Here is a 21594-nt window from a genome sequence, read left to right as displayed (position 1 = left end):
AGATAATCTAAATGTTATTGCTAGAAGCAGATATGCAGTGGCTAACGTAGAAGATAATCTAAATGTCATTGCTAGAAACAGATATGCAAAGGCCAGGAAGATAATGTAAAAGGAAAGTTGACTGCCCTTGCTAGGAACAGACACTGAGTGGTTAACAAAGACAGAAAATAATCTAAAAGAAAAGTTAACTGTTACAGCTAGAAACAAGCGTGCAGCGGGTAACTTGGACATAAAATAATCTGAAGGAAAGTTAACTGTTACTGCTAGAGTAACACAGACAGAAAATAATCCAAAAGAAAGTTAACCATTACTGCTAGAATAATGCATGCAGTAGGTAACACAGACAGAAAATAATCTAAAAGAAAAGTAAACTGTTACCGCTAGAAACAGGTGTGCAGTGGGTAACACAGACAGAAAATAATCTAAAAGAAAAGTTAACTGTTACTGCTAGAAACAGGCATGCAGTAGGTAACACAGACAGAAAATAATCTAAAAGAAAAGTTAACTGTTACTGCTAGAAACAGGTGTGCAGTGGGTAACACAGACAGAAAACAAGAGCTCGTCGAAGATGAAATGCCCCCCTTGATGCATTCAGTAATTGCACAAGGCACAGAAATTATTTGCTCAATGTGAACAAAAGTTCTACTGTTCTGGTTCAATGTGACATTGACCTTTGACCTATTGACCTCAAAATCAACAGCGGTCATCTGCTGGTCATGATCAACCTCCCTATTAAGTTTAGTGATCCTAGGCCCAAGCGTTCTCAAGGTATCGTCCGGAAAGAGTTTAACTGTTCCGGGACAATGTGACCTAGACCTTTAGCCTACTGACCTAAAAATCTATAGGGGTCATCTACAGGTCATGACCAACCTCCCTATCAAGTTTCATGATCCTAGGCCCAAGCGTTCTCAAGTTATTATCTGGAAACGGTTTAAATGTTCCGGGTCACTGTAACCTTGACCTACTGACCTCAAAATCTATAGGGGTCATCTGCTGGTCATGAACCTCTCTATCATCTTTCATGACCCTTAGCCCAAGCGTTCTCAAATTATCATCCAGAAACCATTTAACTTTTCCTGGCCAATGTGACCTTGAACTTTGACCTAATGACCTCTAAATCAATAGGGGTCATCTGCTGGTCATGATCAATCTCCCTATCAATTTTCCTATTCCTAGACCCAAGTGCTGTTGAGTTATCGCCCAGAAACCCTTTTACTGTTCCTGGTCACTGTGACCATGTCCTTTGACCTACTGACCTCTAAATCAATAGGGGTCATCTACTGGTCATGACCAACCTCTCTATCAACTTTCACGATCCTAAGCCCAAGCAATCTTGAGTTATCATCCGGAAACCGTTTAACTCTTCCGGGTCACTGTGACCTTGATCATTGACCGACTGACCTCAAAATCAGAAGGGTCATCTGCTGGTCATGACCAACCTCCCTATCAACTTTCATGATCCTAGGCCCAAGCGTTCTTGAGTTATCATCCGGAAACCGTTGAACTGTTCAGGGTCACTGTGACCTTGACCTTTGAAATACAGATCTCAAAATCAATAGGGGTCATCTGCAGGTGATGACCAACATTCCTATCAATTTTCATGATCCTAGGCCCGTGCGTTCTTGAGTTATCATCCGGAAACAGATTAGTCTACATACAGACCAACATCTGCAAAACAATATACCCCTCCTTCTTCGAAGGGGGGCATAATAATCTAAAAGAAAAGTTAACTGTTACTGCTAGAAACAAACATGCAGTGGGTAACACGGACAGAAAATAATCTAAAAGGAAGTTAACTGTTACTGCTAGAATCATGCGTGCAGTGGGTAACACAGACAGAAAATAATCTAAAAGAAAAGTTAACTGTTACTGCTAGAAACAAGCATGCAGTGGGTAACACAGACAGAAAATAATCTAAAAGGAAGTTAACTGTAATAGCGTGCAGTGGGTAACACAGATGATAAAGATGAGAAGTATATTTGGGAAGGAAGGCTGACCAGGGGAGGTGACTGTAGGATGGCAGTAAAAGTGCATATTCCAAATGTTTAAAAACAACACCTTGTAACTCATCTTCATCAATCATCTGCCATATAAACTCTTTGGGATGACCCTTCTCGTCCAGAAATGGAGATGGCATACTGCCCTTTTTGGCCACAAGTGGATGGTACTGGTCTATGGCAAAGTTATATGACAAAGCTGCAGAATACAAACACAAGCATGCATACATTAGTAATCACTTCAAAGCTATATTTATATATATATATATATATATATATATATATATATATATATATATATATATATATATACACAACAATGAATATAGTCTAGCTGGTTTTCATCCTATCCTCTCTACAATTTATAGGCTTTTGAAAACAAAGATATAGGTCAAAACCATACATAATTGATACCGAACAAAAACTGAATTTAGCTTGCCTATTCAATATGAAGCAGAATGTTCATTTCTGAACGCTAAACACTGAGTAGTAAATTAACTGGTCCAGCAAAGTTTCATGAATTATGGTTAGTAATTTACAACAGCTGTTGAAGAACAGCAATGCTTGACTATTCATAAGCCTTTCATAGAAATGATTTAAAATAATGAAAATACACACATTAAAAACAACAAATGGAGTAACAATTTTAAGTAAATGAATTTTACATCCACCTCTTCAGATGCTTAATACAGATAACAGATTACACTAAACAAATGCAAAGATGAAAAAAGGGAATAACTTTAAAAACAGAAGTATGGAACCTGTGCACTGCTGATCACAACAGCGAATAAGTGTGTAAACTTGGTTAATAAGATACAGTATGTTGCTAAGATAAAGCTTATACAAAAAACTTAACCAAAACAATGAGCATTACCTTGTAAAAATAGTGCACTGCATGTCAGATCATCACAGTGAACAAGTGTGTGAAGTTTCAATCCATGCCCATTAGTGGATAAAAACCGACTTGTTTGTTTGTTTTTGGTTATGCACTGTTTTTCAAAAGCATTTCAGATATGTAATAATGGGCAGTTAACCTAACCAGTGTTCCTGCATTCTGTACTTGTATTTACTTATTCCCTGCAAGTAACTGCAAACTTCTCTACATGAGTAAGAGGTAAAGGATAAATGATTTCTGACAAAATGTTTTTTACAAAATCCTCACAGCAAAGTAACATATTATGTCTTGTCTGGGATCTAACTGACAACTCTGTGATCTGTATAGCTGCACTCTCCCTACTGAGCTAAGCATGTGAGTAAAAATTGGTTAATGTGAACTTGTAGGGCTGGAGGAACTTTTCCACTATAACCAAGGTTGTTTTTTTTTGAAAGGTGGACCAATTCCTTATATCCTAAGGGTTCTTTGAACTTGTCAGATTCGCAGGAGTTTATTCCTTATATTAAACTAAGGGAATTTGTATCTATAAAGCAAACAAATTCTTTACAAACAAGGCTATATAACAAACAGTTTGTAACATATAAATGACATGATTGAAACACGTTGTCAGTTATCCAATGGTTAGATGAACAGCAATCAGACATCAAATTTACAGGCAATCTAATGCAAAATAAAATTGTTAACAATAAGTACTTTTACTATCTCCAAAAGAAGAATGGATTGTGAAGAGTAACTCTCTTTGCTGCATTTATCTCCCTTATAAATGTAGATAAATTCCCAATTCCAAAATGGCAAAAATAGATGTGAACTGAATTGATATAGAAAACACTATTCTTCATACATTTCATTATTTTAGCCTACCAATTAAACTGAATTTCAAACACCAGGCCCCGTGTTCACAAAACATTTTCAGTCTCAGCTGAGTTTGATAATGAAACTTTAATTGTCATTTATATCTAAATAGAATGTTTAAAACTAAATTTTAAGTTAATAACTCTTTTCAAATGGCTATTCAGTATTGATGGTCAGTCTTAGTTGGAATTTAACCTTGAAGTTTTAATAAAATTGATATTAAAATTTCCAACTCAAACTCTGAGACAGAAAAATGTTCTGTGAACACAGGGCCTGTTATGGTTTACATTTATATGAATCCTACAGATGCTGTTGTATAAATACCAGTTATGCTATATATTTATATGGATCATACGATCAACAGTATTGTGGTATATATTTATCCAACTTGTGCAGTTACTAATGTATGAACACCAGTTTTATGGTACATAACAGAATCTTACAGATGCTACTTAATAAATGACAGTAGGGGTACATATTCAGGTGAAATCCTACAGTTTAAAATGTGTAAATGCCTATATGGCAGTATATATTGAGATAAAATCCTACAGATGCTAGTGTGTAAAGACCAATGTTCTGGTATACATTCAGTTGAAATCCTAGAGTTGCTAGCATATAAATGCCAGTACAGAGGTATATATTCAGCCGAAATGCTACAGTTCAATGCATAAATGCCAGTATAGAGGTATATATTCAACCGAAATGCTACGGTTCAATGCATAAATGCCAGTATAGAGGTTTATGTTAAGCCGAAATGCTACGGTTCAATGCATAAATGCCAGTATAGAGGTATATGTTCAGCCGAAATGCTACGGTTCAATGCATAAATGCCAGTATAGAGGTATATATTCAGCCGAAATGCTATGCATAAATGCCAGTATAGAGGTATATGTTCAGCCGAAATGCTAGGGTTCAATGCATAAATGCCAGTATAGAGGTATATGTTCAGCTGAAATGCTAGGGTTCAATGCATAAATGCCAGTATAGAGGTATATGTTCAGCCGAAATGCTACGGTTCAATGCATAAATGCCAGTATAGAGGTATATGTTCAGCTGAAATGCTATGGTTCAATGCATAAATGCCAGTATAGAGGTATATGGTCAGCCAAAGTGCTACGGTTCAATGCATAAATGCCAGTATAGAGGTATATGTTCAGCCGAAATGCTACAGTTCAATGCATAAATGCCAGTATAGAGGTATATATTCAGCCGAAATGCTACAGTTCAATGCATAAATGCCAGTATAGAGGTATATATTCAGCCAAAATGCTATGCATAAATGCCAGTATAGAGGTATATGTTCAGCCGAAATGCTAGGGTTCAATGCCTAAATGCCAGTATAGAGGTATATGTTCAGCCGAAATGCTATGGTTCAATGCATAAATGCCAGTATAGAGGTATATGGTCAGCCAAAGTGCTACGGTTCAATGCATAAATGCCAGTATAGAGGTATATGGTCAGCCAAAGTGCTACGGTTCAATGCATAAATGCCAATATAAAGGTATATATTCAGCCGAAATGCTACAGTTCAATGCATAAATGCCAGTGTAGAGGTATATATTCAGCAGAAATGCTATGCATAAATGCCAGTATAGAGATATATGTTCAGCTGAAATGCTATGCATAAATGCCAGTGTAGAGGTATATATTCAGTAGAAATGCTATGGTTCAATGCATAAATGCCAGTATAGAGGTATATGTTCAGCCGAAATGCTACAGATCAATGCATAAATGCCAGTATAGAGGTATATGGTCAGCCAAAGTGCTACGGTTCAATGCATAAATGCCAGTATAAAGGTATATATTCAGCTGAAATGTTACAGTTCAATGCATAAATGCCAGTAATGAGGTATATGTTCAGCTGAAATGCTATGGTTCAATGCATAAATGCCAGTATAGAGGTATATGGTCAGCCAAAGTGCTACGGTTCAATGCATAAATGCCAGTAAAGAGGTATATATTCAGCCGAAATGCTATGGTTCAATGCATAAATGCCAGTATAGAGGTATATGGTCAGCCAAAATGCTACAGTTCAATGCATTAATTCCAGTATAGAGGTATATGTTCAGCTGAAATGCTATGCATAAATGCTAGTGTAGAGGTATATATTCAGCCGAAATGCTATGGTTCAATGCATAAATGCCAGTATAGAAGTATATATTCAGCCAAAATGCTATGCATAAATGCCAATATAGAGGTATATGTTCAGCTGAAATGCTAGGGTTCAATGCCTAAATGCCAGTCTAGAGGTATATGTTCAGCCGAAATGCTATGGTTCAATGTATAAATGCCAGTATAGAGGTATATGGTCAGCCAAAGTGCTAAGGTTCAATGCATAAATGCCAGTATAGAGGTATTTGGTCAGCCAAAGTGCTACGGTTCAATGCATAAATGCCAGTATAAAGGTATATATTCAGCCGAAATGCTACAGTTCAATGCATAAATGCCAGTATAGAGGTATATGTTCAGCTGAAATGCTATGGTTCAATGCATAAATGCCAGTACAGAGGTATATGTTCAGCTGAAATGCTACAGATCAATGCATAAATGCCAGTATAGAGGTATATGTTCAGCCGAAATGCTATGGTTCAATGCATAAATGCCAGTATAGAGGTATATGGTCAGCCGAAATGCTATGGTTCAATGCATAAATGCCAGTATAGAGGTATATGGTCAGCCAGTGCTACGGTTCAATGCATAAATGCCAGTATAGAGGTATATGTTCAGCCGAAATGCTATGGTTCAATGCATAAATGCCAGTATAGAGGTATATGTTCAGCTGAAATGCTACAGATCAATGCATAAATGCCAGTATAAAGGTATATATTCAGCCGAAATGCTACAGTTCAATGCATAAATGCCAGTATAGAGGTATATGTTCAGCCGAAATGCTATGGTTCAATGCATAAATGCCAGTATAGAGGTATATGTTCAGCTGAAATGCTACAGATCAATGCATAAATGCCAGTATAGAGGTATATGTTCAGCCGAAATGCTATGGTTCAATGCATAAATGCCAGTATAGAGGTATATGTTCAGCCGAAATGCTATGGTTCAATGCATAAATGCCAGTATAGAGGTATATGGTCAGCCAAAGTGCTACGGTTCAATGCATAAATGCCAGTATAGAGGTATATGGTCAGCCAAAGTGCTACGGTTCAATGCATAAATGCCAGTATAAAGGTATATATTCAGCAGAAATGCTACAGATCAATGCATAAATGCCAGTATAGAGGTATATCTTACAACTGCTTTATTTTTATGGAGTATAAGCTTACCTGCTGAAGAGGGTGCTAACTTTGCCCAGTATGGCCGCTGTGGTCGCAACATATTTGGATGCCAAAATGGGGCTTCAATGTGTTCACCTGCAATGAAAGATTAAATATACTGCTACTAAAAGCAACAGATAATATTCATGCCATTAGACCCAAAACTAGGGACTACTGATATACAAGTTTCTTTCCTTGGTTACTTCCCTTAGACAAGAGATCACAGAGTGATCTTGGCGCCCACCAATGTGCCATTTTTGAGTGTTCCAAATTTCAAGACTTACTGACTAGCTCAAGGTCAAATTTCATTTCCGTACACAACACTGTGCATGTGGTCCAAATTCGAAAGCTGTAGCTTGAGAAATGTGAAAGTAGGTCACTAGATCAATCTTAAGGTCAAAGTTTAATTCGGTACACAAAACTATGCAAGTGGTCCAAATTTGAAGGCTGTAGCTTGAGAAATGTGAAAGTACGTCACTAAGTCAAAATCAAGGTCAAATTTCACTTCAGAAACAAATCTATGCATGTAGTCCAAATTTGAAGCCTGTACCTTCAAAAATGTGGAAGTAGGTCACTAGGTCAATGTCAAGGTCAAAGTTTGTTTCGGTACACAATCCTATTCATGTGGTCTAAATTTGAAGCCTGTAGCTACAGAAATGTGAAAGTAGGTCACTAGGTCAATCTTAAGGTCAAAGTTCATTTGGGTACACATAACTACGCAAGTGGTCCAAATTTGAAGGCTGTAGCTTGAGAAATGTGAAAGTAGGTCACTAGGTCAATGTAAAGGTCAAAGTTTGTTTCGGTACACAAAACCATGCATGTGGTCTAAATTTGAAGCCTGTAGCTACAGAAATGTGAAAGTAGGTCACTAGGTCAATCTTAAGGTCAAAGTTCATTTCGGTACACAAAACTACGCAAGTGGTCCAAATTTGAAGGCTGTAGCTTGAGAAATGTGAAAGTAGGTCACTAGGTCAAAATCAAGGTCAAATTTTATTTTGGAATACAGAACTATGCATGTGGTCCAAATTTGAATGTTGTAGGTTATTGACAAGAAGTTTTTAAAAGCTTTTCCCTATATAAGTCTATATGAACCATGTGACCCCAGAGTGGGGCCATATTTGACCCTAGGGGGATAATTTTAACAAACTTGGTAGAGAACCACTAGGCAATGCTACATTACAATATCAAAGCCCTAGGCTTTGTGGTTTGGACAAGAAGATTTTCAAAGTTTTTCCCTATATAAGTCTATGTAAACCATGTGACCCCCGGGGCGGGGCCATATTTGACCCTAGGGGGATAATTTGAACAATCTTAGTAGAAGACCACTAGATGATGTCACATACAAAATATCAAAGCCCTAGGCCCTGTGGTTTTGGACAAGAGGTTTTTCAAAGTTTTTCCCTATATAAGTCTATATAAACCATGTGACCCCCGGGCGGGGCCATATTAGACCCCAGGGAAATAATTTCAATCATATTGGTAGAGGACTAATAGATGATGCTTCATATCAAATATCAAAGCCCTAGGCTCTGTGGTTTTGGGCAAGAAGATTTTCAAAGTTTTTCCCTTTATAAATCTATGTAAATTATAGAAATAAACAAAGGGCCATAACTTACTAAAAATTTGTTGAACCAGTCTGATTTTCAGGGGGACACAACTAGGGTACCAATACATCATTCTGACAAAGTTTGGTCAAAATCCCCCTGGTAGTTTCTGAGGAGATGCGATAACGAGAAATTGTTAACGGAAGGACGGACGGACGGACGGACAGACGGATGGACGGACAGGGCAAAAACAATATGTCTCCTGGGGGAGACATAATTATCTCTTCAATGTATAATTTATTGACTACTTACAGATAAAGACGCCTAAACTCCACTATAGTGTAAAAATAAATGAAAATAGCAGCGGCGTGTAAACCCAGATACTGTGTATGTCGTATAATCACATCGCTATTTCCGTTTGGATTGTTCACTGTTTCTACACTGTGGAGGATAGATTGATAGATTTTTATTTAGACTTGAATTATTGTATAAATTTTCATATCATTCTTTTACTGGCATGCAAACAGACATTCTGACATACATTTTAAATATTTGCTTGTTGTCACAATGTGTTATTTTAAAATTTTCATATGTCATCAAATGTAAAATAAATTCAATTCAATTTATTTTATTATTTGTAACGTAAACAGATACTGTTTCTAGTTACATACAGGAAAACATATAAACATAATTATAGTGACAAGTTTACACATAGAACATCATAAAAAAAAGCTATCCCGGGACCTATAGACTAAATCAGTGTATAATATGTAAAAAATGTCAGTGAATGAAAAGTATTTGATAGAAATTTAAAAAGCTGAATGTTTTTGAAAAGAGAATACATTATTATTCTGATTTATAGTAAAAAAATCTTGGAAAGTTTGTTAAGATGTGGATTTTAAACTAATAATGGAAAAAACGACCAAGGCTATCCTGTACACCCTAAATCAGCGCATATGTAAACAATGGCTTGGAGAGAAAAAGCACATGGATTTCTATTAAAAGCTGAATGTTTTAAGAAGAATATATGTTTTCTGTCTGATATACTGAAAAAAAACTACTATTTTCATTTCTTTGAATTGGAATGTAGGAAAAATTAGTTAGCTATCCGCTATACCCTAAAGCACTGTATAGGCTTGTCTAAAGAGATAACAGGTCTAGGATTTTGTATGTTCTGTAAAAAAAAGATAGAAAAATCTTTGAAATCATGGATGGTCCATATATGTATTGTACAGTATATACATTGTGTATTTTAGAATACAGGCTGACTCGGACCATGGCTGATTCGGACCTAGTCATAGCTTCTATGCCGTCTAAACAGCTGATCGCATGTATTGACATGCTGCCGTTTGACATATGGTCAATATTGACTGTTAAATAAAAGTTTGTGGTCTGAATCAGCCAAAATATTTGGTCATTATCTACTTTTATTCAAAGTATGTGGTCCCAATCAGCCAAAATATTTGGTCCGAATCAGCCTGTTTTTAAAACGAAGAAATCCTAGAATAGACCATGTGACTTACGGTGCGAATTTACTACACATGTACATAATTATGTTACACTCAGCAGGTGGCGCTGTTAAAGGTTTTTCCAAGTATTAAAGCCAACTATTGTTAAACATAATCCAAATTCCAATGTCCTGCACAAGGGGGCATTTCGTCATATTATAAGTTCCAATGATAGTCCAGAAAATGGGCGATTTGAGACCTCGTGAAAAATTTTGACTCGCTGTCTTCTGGTACATACATGTACTTCCTGATGATAAATAACAACCACTATTTTTCTGCTAGTTTTGATTACAAGACGAAAATTGTGTTTTGGACTCTTGTAAGTGTATGAATGTATTGAAAGACAAATCAATGCTTTTGACATAAAATTAAAGTGATAAAGATTTATATAGGCCTTAGATTATGACACTAACACATTTTTCAGGTTTTTCTGCATGAGTGACAGCAGCTATAATTGCATATTTTGTGCTACATTTATTTGATTTATTTGAAGATATCCCTAGTTTTTAACAACTGCCCTGACCTCCCAGTTATGATCAGAAATTAATTGTTGAATGTTGGGAGTATTTCCATAAATGTAGATATGGATTTATAGGGAGATTACGCACCCACTCGATGAAAAATGAAAATGTAATTTTGGTCCCATTCAAATTAACTTAGGTGCTTTCACTTTGAAAAACAGTGTATAATTTCCAATCTGCACACTTTCCCGTCTTAAAAATCATATAGAATCTAAGATACCCTGTATGACTACAATAGGTATACATGTACTGTAAGGCCAAAAAGATGTTTCCAGTAACATGCTAAAGAAAATAGGTAGGTAGCTGGTCAGTAATTTAAAAAAAAAATAATTCAGGATTTTATTATCAAGTGGGACCTTTCGGAAACTATTTTTGTGCACAAAAATATGAATAAGGGAGTTATTCCTTTAGAGCATCAGTAACAGGGATATAAACTAGCTATTTTTATTTAGGGGCCCAGACTGTCAAAAATAAATGTTTAACATTAGGTATATGGGCATTTTCTCCAACAATTTAGGGTCCAAGCCCAAAATCTAGGAACCATGGGCTACTGGGCCCCTGTTAGGGGTGTAACAATATGCTAGTCTCACGATACAATATGCATCATGATACAGATGCGACGATACGGTACATATCGCGATACGAATTGAGTATCGTAAGTAAGCATTTATGTGACAAAATAAAATTTCATCAATGTCTCTACTCTTGCAATGATACATTTCTTTAACACTGATTGTATGAAAGATATCATGCAATATTTCTAGTTTTCACTTATCGTTTCTGTATTGTGAAACAGACCTATGATTCGATACGCGTTATCGCCAAACTGATGTATCATGATAAAATGAATTTCGAAATAACAGGCCTATGATACGATATGCGTATCGCCAAACTGATGTATCATGATAAAATGAATTTCGATGTATCGTTACACCCTTAGCCCCTGCTGATTTTTCCTTGAGTAAGTTGATTTTTAACATCACTGACAATGTTTAAAACATAAAAAGTGCAGTTTTTCAACTTTTTTTTAAAACATTAAATTAAAAAAAAACTCCGAGGCAATGAAAAAGAATTAGGGTCCGGAATTAAGGGTAGGTCGCGATACCGGAAACAAACTTTTTTTCTAACCTAATTTGTATTTATTTGTGACAATGCTTGTTTTAAATATTAAAAGAGGATTTTAATTAATATTTTTGAGAGAATTTCAGCAGGCTCAATAGGAAAAAAGGTGGTAAATCAGCTTATATATACAGTGTTGACTTGGTAGAAAACTTGAATGATTACTAATATCCCCATTACCATTTTTTCACATTTTCATGCTTCCTTTCAGCTTTAAAAACCGCAAATCAAACATTTATCTTAAGTGATATTGCTAGGATATTGCAGTTCCACTGGTCAGATAGCTCAATTGGCAGAGCAACCCAAAATTGAGGAAATTACGTATGGTAATTTGTGTTTTGGGGAGGTTCCAGGTTCAAATCCTGGTCTGGCTGTGCAAACTGTTGCGTTGTGACGTTAACTTTTTCCAGTTTTTTTTTTATAGAAGATCTACAGGTAAAAATATAAAAATGCATAATTTTATTTACTTATACTGCTGTAATACTGTATTTACCTTGAAATAAATTTATTCCCCACGATTTTGTTTACTCTTGGGGGCATATTTGTACTTTTTGTTGTTTTTTTTAGCTCTTGTGATCACTCGATGTCCGGCGTCTGTCGTCTGTCAACATTTAGCTTGTGTATGCGATAGAGGCTTTATTTTTCAACTGATCTTCATGAAATTTTGTCAGAATGATTATCTTGATAAAATCTAGGCCAAGTTCGAAAATGGTTTTTCTGGGGTCAAAAACTAGGACACTATGTCAAATCAAAGAAAAGTCTTGTGTATGCGATAGAGGCTGTATTTTTCAATTGATCTTCATAAAGTTATGTCAGAATGATTGCCTTGATGAAATCTAGGTCGAGTTTGAATATGGGTCATCTGGGGCCAAAATGTAGGTCATAGGTCAAATCAAAGAAAAACCTTGTGTATGCGATCGAAACAGTATTTTACAATTGATCTTCATGAAATTTGGTCAGAATTTTTGCCTTGATAAAATCTAGGTCAAGTTTGAATATGGGTCAAATACTTTGTTTTTTTGGGCCGTGCGACCATCTATTTGCTGCATGTTGCCGCAATTTTTTACTTGTTTCTTATGTGTTAGCTTGTTGCAAACACTTTTGAAATATATCACAGTCTTGAGAATATTTCATGCTAGCTTATATGTTAAGTGTTAGCTTGCTGAAACTTTATCAAAGACATTGCAAACTTGGGACAATTGGGTTGCAAGCTTGCTGTGAAATATTTAGGAACTTTTTGTAAAGTGGACAAAAGTGGAGCTAAATCAAAGGCCTGAAGGGCCTGAGAGTCGGCTAATGATTGATGTACTGGTAGTACAGTCTACCAGTTTCAGTTTGTTTTTAGTTTTTTTTTCCCCAACTGAACAGAGATTTTGTTACAATAGATGAAATTGACATTCAATTGATTCCTAGTAAAACAAGTATTTAAACCCAATATATTTCTCCAAAGAGCTAAAAAATAAAATAGATCGGCAACTTGAAAGGCATATAGAGCAAATCTCGCAAAAAAAACGTGACAACTGAATGAGATCTCGTTTTCCCGGAAGTGACTCGTTCTCCACGCGCCCTTTTGTATGCGAAAGCAATTATTCATCGGTAAATTAATTATCACCGTTTGACCACGCTTCTTTTGATGGTAAGAAACGTGTACTTTATGTCTTAAGACTATTTAACATTAAACTAATGTTGTTTTAGAAGCTAACATGTATTTTAAATGTAGTTTTAAAGGTATTGTAACTCCATACTCGCCGATGTTTGTTTTTACTAAGATAACGCCGATTCACGCTCTGACACGAGATCAAGCGAGATTACAGCCAGTTGCCATTCTGTGTATTGTAAATGTTGCTGAGTGTCAATATATAGTGTCATGAATGTTTATACTGACGAAAATTGCGCATTCAAAACTAAGGGAAGTTACTCGGACTAGCTACCAATTTCGGAAAAGATAACCCATATTTATAAATGCAGTTCTTTTTTAGTTAAAACCATCATTTATTCTATATCAGACCTGTTAACCCCTTCAAAACCATGTCAGTAGTCCCCAAGTCCATGCACTTTCAATTATCCATTTTGATTCATGTAGACAGACAGGCCCATACTGGGCTGAAAAATGTTTGAGCCATTTTTACGTGGTTGGTAGCAGGTTGTGTGTGGGGAGGGGTGTTCCTTCCCGCTTTGAACTGCAGTCAGATTTTGAAATGGGCATTGTGACAGGTGGTAAAAGGGCAAATGTATCAAACTGTAAAGTGGCAATATGGGGGGAGGGTGTGGGAGGATACCCCCTCCTGCAAGTAGGGTTTTGGGTATCACCACAAGAAAATTTTGAAAATGTAGACCCTTGATACAGCCTTTGGTTCGATTTCTAACTGAAAAGTTTATGTTTCAATTTCTAAATATAACCTAGATTCTTTTTATAATTACAATATCCAAAGTATGAATGACTGTCACTTCATATTTTTACTTTCAGGTCATGCCTCAGGACTAGAATATAAGTCTGATATAGATTCTATGTATGTGTTATAAAAATAATTTCTAGAATCATTTCTGTTACAATAATATCTATCATGTCTGTTACTTGAATATTAAAATTTCATAACACAGATCGGTATTTACCCAAAATATTATATCCGGATACGATTACACTTTTCTTTATACCGCCAAAATCTCCAGTTTCAACAATATGTTTACAAATTGTAATGACACGAAGACAGTTTAGCAGCAATTGGCAGTATCTGACATTGAAGTTTATGGTGAAATTATCTCTTATTTAAATCATTTCATAAAAAAATTGTTTCGTTTCGTCAAAGCAGTCTAACATAGACGATCATGTCGATTTCAAAAACTACCAGAAAATACAATTTAATGTTTCGCCAATTAGTTTATTTCTCGAAAAATAAGAAATAGAATCATTTTTAAAATCTGTAGTAATTAAACAAACCAGTAAGAGCTTTTATCCGCTTACTGACTGCAAAATTCAACCCATGTGTCGTCATAAAACGCAGAATGGGTGACGGTTTCAATTTTTGCGACCTGAATCGTAAGCAAATTATCCGACCAGTCAAAATTCCAGAAAGGCTACGATTTAGAATGAAGTTGTATGTAGACGTTTGCATTTTTGCCACTCGCGATTTTGCATCATTTTGATCTGGCCGATCTTCCTAGTATTTTTTCGGTGAACTGAAGTCCGTATTTTCAAGGGCAAAGTCGTAGAAGCATTGTTATAAACAGGTCACGTGTGTTTGCCGACAAGTGCCCAGAATGTAATTAGGATTCATACAAGAAGTCTTGCGGAAGAATTAATGTACATACATTTCTTATTCAGGCCATTTAAAATGAAGCTGTCATAATTTAATTTCATCAATGTGGTAAACTCTTTGATAAGAGACATTCCAATGCTTTCAGAGATACCTGACTCAATAAAATATTAGCAGTATGTTCTGGAACTATATTTTGTCTTTCGCTGGATGTTACGCAAGCTTGGTAAGCCTGCGCAATTCATGAAATGCACAGCGCAATAAATTTGTTATCTGCGCAATGATTTTAAAGATTACTTTTTGAAACGGACAGGGTAACAAATGGATAATTTGGCTAATAAGTTAATATGCAGTTTTTATTTGAATTTGTGAACATCATAATTGCTATTTTGTGACAAAAGGGCATAAAACTAGCCACCACAATCATATGCACAAATGTATTACCAAATCCCGCAGAAACGTTATGCGTGTTTATGCTTAATGAGTTACCGCCGAAGAAAATACGTGGCTTTATTCGAGTATTGCACAATTACATATCATAAATTTGACAGATTACATCGTATATTGGTCATAGCAAATGGGATTGACATAACTGAACTTCATCCGATCAATGAACTCTTTGAAATTAGAGACAATCTAATGGAACTACATCTATTCGCTGTGTTGTGAGGCCATTTAATGAGAATGAGAAATCGGGCGATAGCAAGGACTTGTCGAATGCTTTCAGCGTTTAGCCGACTCAAATATACTAAAGCTCTATGTCTTGATCAGAGTTTAGAGGACTACAGCCCCAGTCAGAAAGTAGAGGACTGACACGCTATTTTTTTGTTTTTGTTGGGGATAACGTCGCTATAGGTCATATGGTGACTTCCCAGCTTTGATGGTGGAGGAAGATCCCAGGTGCCCCTCCGTGCATTATTTTATCACAAGCGGGTACCTGGGTACAACCACCAACCTTCCGTAAGCCAGCTGGATGGCTTCCTCACATGAAGAATTCAACGCCTCAAGTGAGGCTTGAACCCATGTCGGTGAGGGGCAAGTGATTTGAAGTCAGTGACCTTAACCACTTGGCAACGGAGGCCCATGACACCCTATGTCCCAATCAAGATGTAGAGGATTAAAGTCCTATACTCCAATTAGAGTGTAGAAGACTGAAAAGCTATGTCCCGATCAGAGTGTAGAGTTCTAAAGCTCTATGTTCAAGAGTGTAGAGTTATAAAGTCCTATGTCTCAATAAGGGAGAAGAGAACTGAAACCCTAGGCCTCAATCAGAGTGTAGCGGACAAAAGCACTACGCTCCAATCAGAGTGTAAAGGACTAAAGCCCTATGCCCAATCAGGGTTGAAGTAAGTCAGTAGCATTCCCTAAAATGATGTAACATAATTATACATGCAACATGTAAGTCAGCCTTACCATATATCTGTGACACCAATGCTCTCTGTTTCATGGCTATCAGTTCTGGATCCCACATTCTCAGCTGTCGTTTGTTTGGGTGTAACGACTGCAATAGTTTCCGTCTGAAATAGGAAATGTTACATCATTATCTCTTTAACTTGGAAATTACCCATGAAAAAGATGCTGTCAAACTGATACAGAAATTGCAAACTGACTGTCAGCCAAAAAGAACAAAGCACTGCCAATAATGTAAAAAACACTTTCAGAGAAAACACATACTGGATCAACCACCATTAATTTTGTGGAAAACTTACTTCAAGTACGGTACAACCTGGAAGCTTTGTGACACATTATAAAGACAGTAATCCAATCTACCTGTTTTGTTCTGTCTTATCTTCATTTATTTTTAATACTTCATTCCTTGTTTCTTTGAGTTCATTTTGTTCTATTTCCATGTGTAAACTTTGTTCACATTCATCAGTATGGCAGTTTTTTTCCATTTTCCAAAGTTAACACATCAACAATAATTACTGTAACTTTTATGAAATGTGTGTTGAAATACAGAGATTTTATTTCACCAACACTGAATTTTTTTAGATAAATGCAAAATTTTTATTTTCTGAAAAACATTTTACTTCTTTCATTTAATTTATGATATGATATTTGTATTAAAGGTACATTTTCAATGCTGTAAGCCACATTTAAGAAAAGGCAACCATTCAGTATTGTATTTACACAACAGTTTAATTTCTATACAAATATATTCTTCAATTATTAAATCTGTACAGCTAGTTGTGTACACTGACCTAATGTTTTTCCTACTCAAGTTTATAGACCTAAAACACTTGCAGATCCAGGATCCCTTATAAAAAAAACTGATTTAACTAGCACAGACAGAGCTGAAACTTGATATGTCAAACTCAAAATTACGGCTATCTTGAAGATATTTTCTAGTCCTGTCCCCAAAACATATGCACAAAATAGCAATTTTAAATTGAATTTCTGGTATCTCCATGTAAAACATTCAATCCCTTGGAATTCAAGATACCGAGTTTCAACTGTATTTAAATTTCAAAGTAATTATACCTATTTTCTTGTAAGCTGCTGTGTTTGTGATATACTGTACAATGGCAATGTTCTTGCAGAGCTTGCTGTGTTTGTGATATACAGTACAATGGCAATGTTCTAGCAGAGCTTGCTGTGTTTGTGATATACAGTACAATGGCAATGTTCTAGCAGAGCTTGCTGTGTTTGTGATATACAGTACAATGGCAATGTTCTAGCAGAGCTTGCTGTGTTTGTGATATACAGTACAATGGCAATGTTCTAGCAGAGTGTGCTGTGTTTGTGATATACAGTACAATGGCAATGTTCTAGCAGAGTGTGCTGTGTTTGTGATATACAGTACAATGGCAATGTTCTAGCAGAGCGTGCTGTGTTTGTGATATACAGTACAATGGCAATGTTCTAGCAGAGCTTCTGTCTTTGTGATATATAGTACAATGGCAATGTTCTAGCAGAGTTTGCTGTCTTTGTTATATACAGTACAATGGCAATGTTCTAGCAGAGCGTGCTGTGTTTGTGATATACAGTACAATGGCAATGTTCTAGCAGAGCTTCTGTGTTTGTGATATATAGTACAATGGCAATGTTCTAGCAGAGTTTGCTGTCTTTGTGATATACAGTACAATGACAATGTTCTAGCAGAGTTTGCTGTCTTTGTGATATACAGTACAATAACAATGTTCAAGCACAGCCTTGACATAATAATGATTGTGTTATGCAACATTTTACACAACTCTTGTTACATATTATTACTGTTCTTTCAATGTACCTGTGATTTGCAAGTCATACATTTAATTAACTTTTTGATCTGTCCTTTCGTCAAACATAACTTTTTGATCTGTCCTTTCTTCAAACATTAAACTATTGATCTATCCTTTCGTCAAACATTTAACTTTTTGATCTGTCCTTTCTTCAAACATTAAACTTTTTGATCTGTCCTTTTTGATCTGTCCATTAGTCAAACATTTAACTTTTTGATCTGTCCTTTCATCAAACATTTAACTTTTTGATCTGTTCTTTCTCACTTGTCTTCACAACAGCTGTCACAAAAGACAGCATGCTCGACTATTTCGATGCTGGATAGTGAAACTGGGCATATCTGATGAAGCTGGAGGTGTCACTGGAGTGTTTAATGACTCCAATGCAGATGAAGATATTGGATAATAGCTTGAGTCTGTGTCAAAAGTAATAAGAGAGATAAGGATCAAGTGTATCAAAACATTAAGTTAGTAAAATTCTAAGCAAAAAGGGGGCATAATTCATGAAATATTGGTGCAAGAGTGATGCACCTTGTGTCATGTTGAATCAAATCCATAGTGTAATAATTGAGATATAGTGAAAATGCATCAAAATTAACCTTTAATTCTTAGTAAAAGAGGGCATAATTAATGAAAAATTTGTGCCAGAGTTATGAACCTTGTGTCATATGATGTGGGTGATAAGGTGGAACAACTATTTTAAGTTTGAATCAAATCCATTTAGTAATAACTGAGATAGAGTGAAAGTGCATCAAAACTTTAACCTGATATTCTAAGTAAAAAGGGGGGATAATTCATGAAATATTGGTGCAAGAGTTATGGCCCTTGTGTTATATGATGTGAGTGATGATGTTGAATAACAAAATAAGTTTGAATCAAATCCATTTAGTAATAACTGAGATAAGAGTGAAAGTGCATGAAAACTTTAATCTGAAATTCTAAGTAAAAGGGGGGCATAATTCATGAAATATTGGTACTAGAGTTATAGACCTTGTGTCATATGATCGGTGATAAGGTGGAACAACTGATTTTAAGATTGAATCAAATTCATTTTAGTAATAACTGAGATAGAGTGAAAGTGCATCAAACTTTAACCTGAAATTTATAACAAGAGACCATGATGGTCCGAATCGCTCACCTATCCCCATATGACCCGTGTTGAACTGAGTATGACGTCGTTATTTCTATTATTTGACATAGTGCTAGTTTTGAGCACATGTGACCAGTATCATCAAGATAAAATTCTACCAATTTTCATGAAGATTCATTGAAAATATGGCCTCTAGAGAGGTCACAAGGTTTTCTTATTATTTGACCTAATGACCTAGTTTTTGAAGGCCGTGACCCATTATAACTTGACCTAATATCACAAGTGAACATTCTCACCAATTTCATGAAGACTCCGTGAAAATATGGCCTCTAGAGAGTCACAAGGTTTTTCTATTTTTCGACCTACTGACCTAGTTTTTTGACCGCACATGAACCCAATTTCGAACCTGACCTAGATATCATCAGCTGAACATTCTCACCAATTTTCATGAAGATCCATTGAGAAATATGGCCTCTAGAGAGGTCACAAGGTTTTTTCTATTTTTAGACCTATCGACTAGTTTTTGACCCCACGTGAACCAGTTTCGAACTTGACCTAGATATCATCAAGTGAAACATTCTGACCAATATTCATGAAGCTCATGAAAATAATGCTTAGAGGTCACAAGGTTTTTCCATTTTTAGACCTACTGACCTGTTTTTGACCCCACAGACCCAGTTCGAACTTGACCTAGATATCATCAAGGTGAACATTGACCAATATTATGAAGATTCATGAAAAATATGGCCTCAAGAGAGGTCACAAGGTTTTTCTATTTTTAGATCTATGACTAGTTTTAACCCCACGTGACCCAGTTTCGAACTTGACCTATATATCATCAAGATGAACATTCTGACCAATTTTCTATGAAGATCCATTGAGAAAATATGGCTCTAGAGAGGTCACAAGGTTTTTCCTATTTTTAAACCTAAGTGACCTAGTTTTTGACCCACTGACCAGTTTCGAACTTGTACCTAATATCAATCAGATGAACATTCTGAACCAATTTTCATGAAGATCTTGTGAAATATATGGCCTCTAGAGAGGTCACAAGGTTTTTTATATTTTAGACCTAATGACCTAGTTTTTGACTGCACGTGACCCAGTTTCGAACTTGACATAGTATCACAAGGGAACATTTGACCAATATTTCATAAAGATATCCATGAAAAACGTGACCTCTAGAGTGGTCAACAAGCAAAAGTTACGCACCACGCACGACCACGCACGACGACGGACGCTGCGCGATCACAAAAGCTCACCTTGTCACTTTGTGACAGGTGAGCTAAAAAGGGGGGATAATTCATGAAATATTGGTGTGAGAGTTATGGCCCTTGTGGTATATGATGTGGGTGTTGATGAGGAATAACTATTTTAAGTCTGAAACATATCCATCAAGTAATTACAGAGATAAAAAGAAAGTGCATCAAAACTTTAACCAAAGTGCGGACGCAGAAGGACGCCGACACTGAGCCCAGTAGGACAGCTCTCCATACTTCGTATAGTCGAGCTAAAAAGGGGAGATAATTCTAAAATTGTTATGGATGAATTACAGTTCTAATGCTAAACCCCCTCATTGCAATCAGTTGTGTCAAGTTATTTTGAATTCCCTTCCACACCTTGGACATAACGAAACTATAATTCACATGATTTTATATCAGACTAATGTACTTTTCAGTGAAAAATTACATCTGAAAACCTTCCTTTAATATGTAGTTTTCCCTATGGCCCATACACTATAATTTCAAACTTAAAAAGTTGAATGGATGTATTGAATTTTAATCCATTGTTAATGTTTTGATTTAAAGCATTCATATGTATTAAGTTGTGAAATGTAAGATGAGAAGCCGATCAATGCTTCTGACTGTCCTTGGCTATTCTAAATTCATGTAGAAATTCAATTGACATAAAATCATTCTCTTTTGACTACGCTTTTCATTACAGTTTCTATCTGCAAAATCAGTTAACATAAAGTTCTTCAAATATGAAATAACAAAAACCAAGAGGGTCATAATGGCCTTAGATCTCTCACCTGAGATTCAAAGCTTGCTTATATAATTTTGGTAGAAGTTCATCGAAGGAAAATTTATTGAAATTGTTTTGAAACAGGGCCAGTGTTTATACAGGTCAGTAATGACGGTGTGCGTTTGTGGGGAGTTGAAGGGGTGTGAGGGTGGGAATCATGACACAGGATACCTAGACAAAATACCAAAATTTAGGGAGATTGGGTACTGCGGATGGTTGTGATGACAAGATACACTATACATGCCAAGTTTCCTGGATAAATTTCAAGGAGATTTGATAAAAATCCAGGAGATCGTATCGAC

The 21594-nt window shown here is 35.9% G+C and overlaps 1 protein-coding gene across 3 annotated transcripts in view; it reads right to left on the bottom strand.

Annotated features, from left to right (window-relative positions):
* The window catches only part of LOC123539137 (inversin-like), a 223521-nt gene that overhangs the window by 30015 nt on the left and 171912 nt on the right, over positions 1 to 21594 (bottom strand). For 2 of the 3 annotated variants that reach the window (XM_045323631.2, XM_045323630.2), the window contains exons 20-21: positions 16373 to 16476; positions 7023 to 7109 (exon numbers count right to left, since the gene is read on the bottom strand). In XM_045323631.2, the coding sequence (XP_045179566.1) occupies positions 7023 to 7109; positions 16373 to 16476 (191 nt within the window). Of the gene's footprint in view, positions 1 to 2058; positions 2197 to 7022; positions 7110 to 16372; positions 16477 to 21594 lie in introns of all 3 variants that reach the window. The other variant, XM_045323629.2, reaches the window with a different exon arrangement.

The sequence above is a fragment of the Mercenaria mercenaria genome, chromosome 18 (genome assembly GCF_021730395.1).
Source record: "Mercenaria mercenaria strain notata chromosome 18, MADL_Memer_1, whole genome shotgun sequence".
In the NCBI taxonomy this organism is placed as follows: Eukaryota; Metazoa; Mollusca; class Bivalvia; order Venerida; family Veneridae; genus Mercenaria; species Mercenaria mercenaria.
This window is presented reverse-complemented; position numbering and strand designations above follow the sequence as displayed.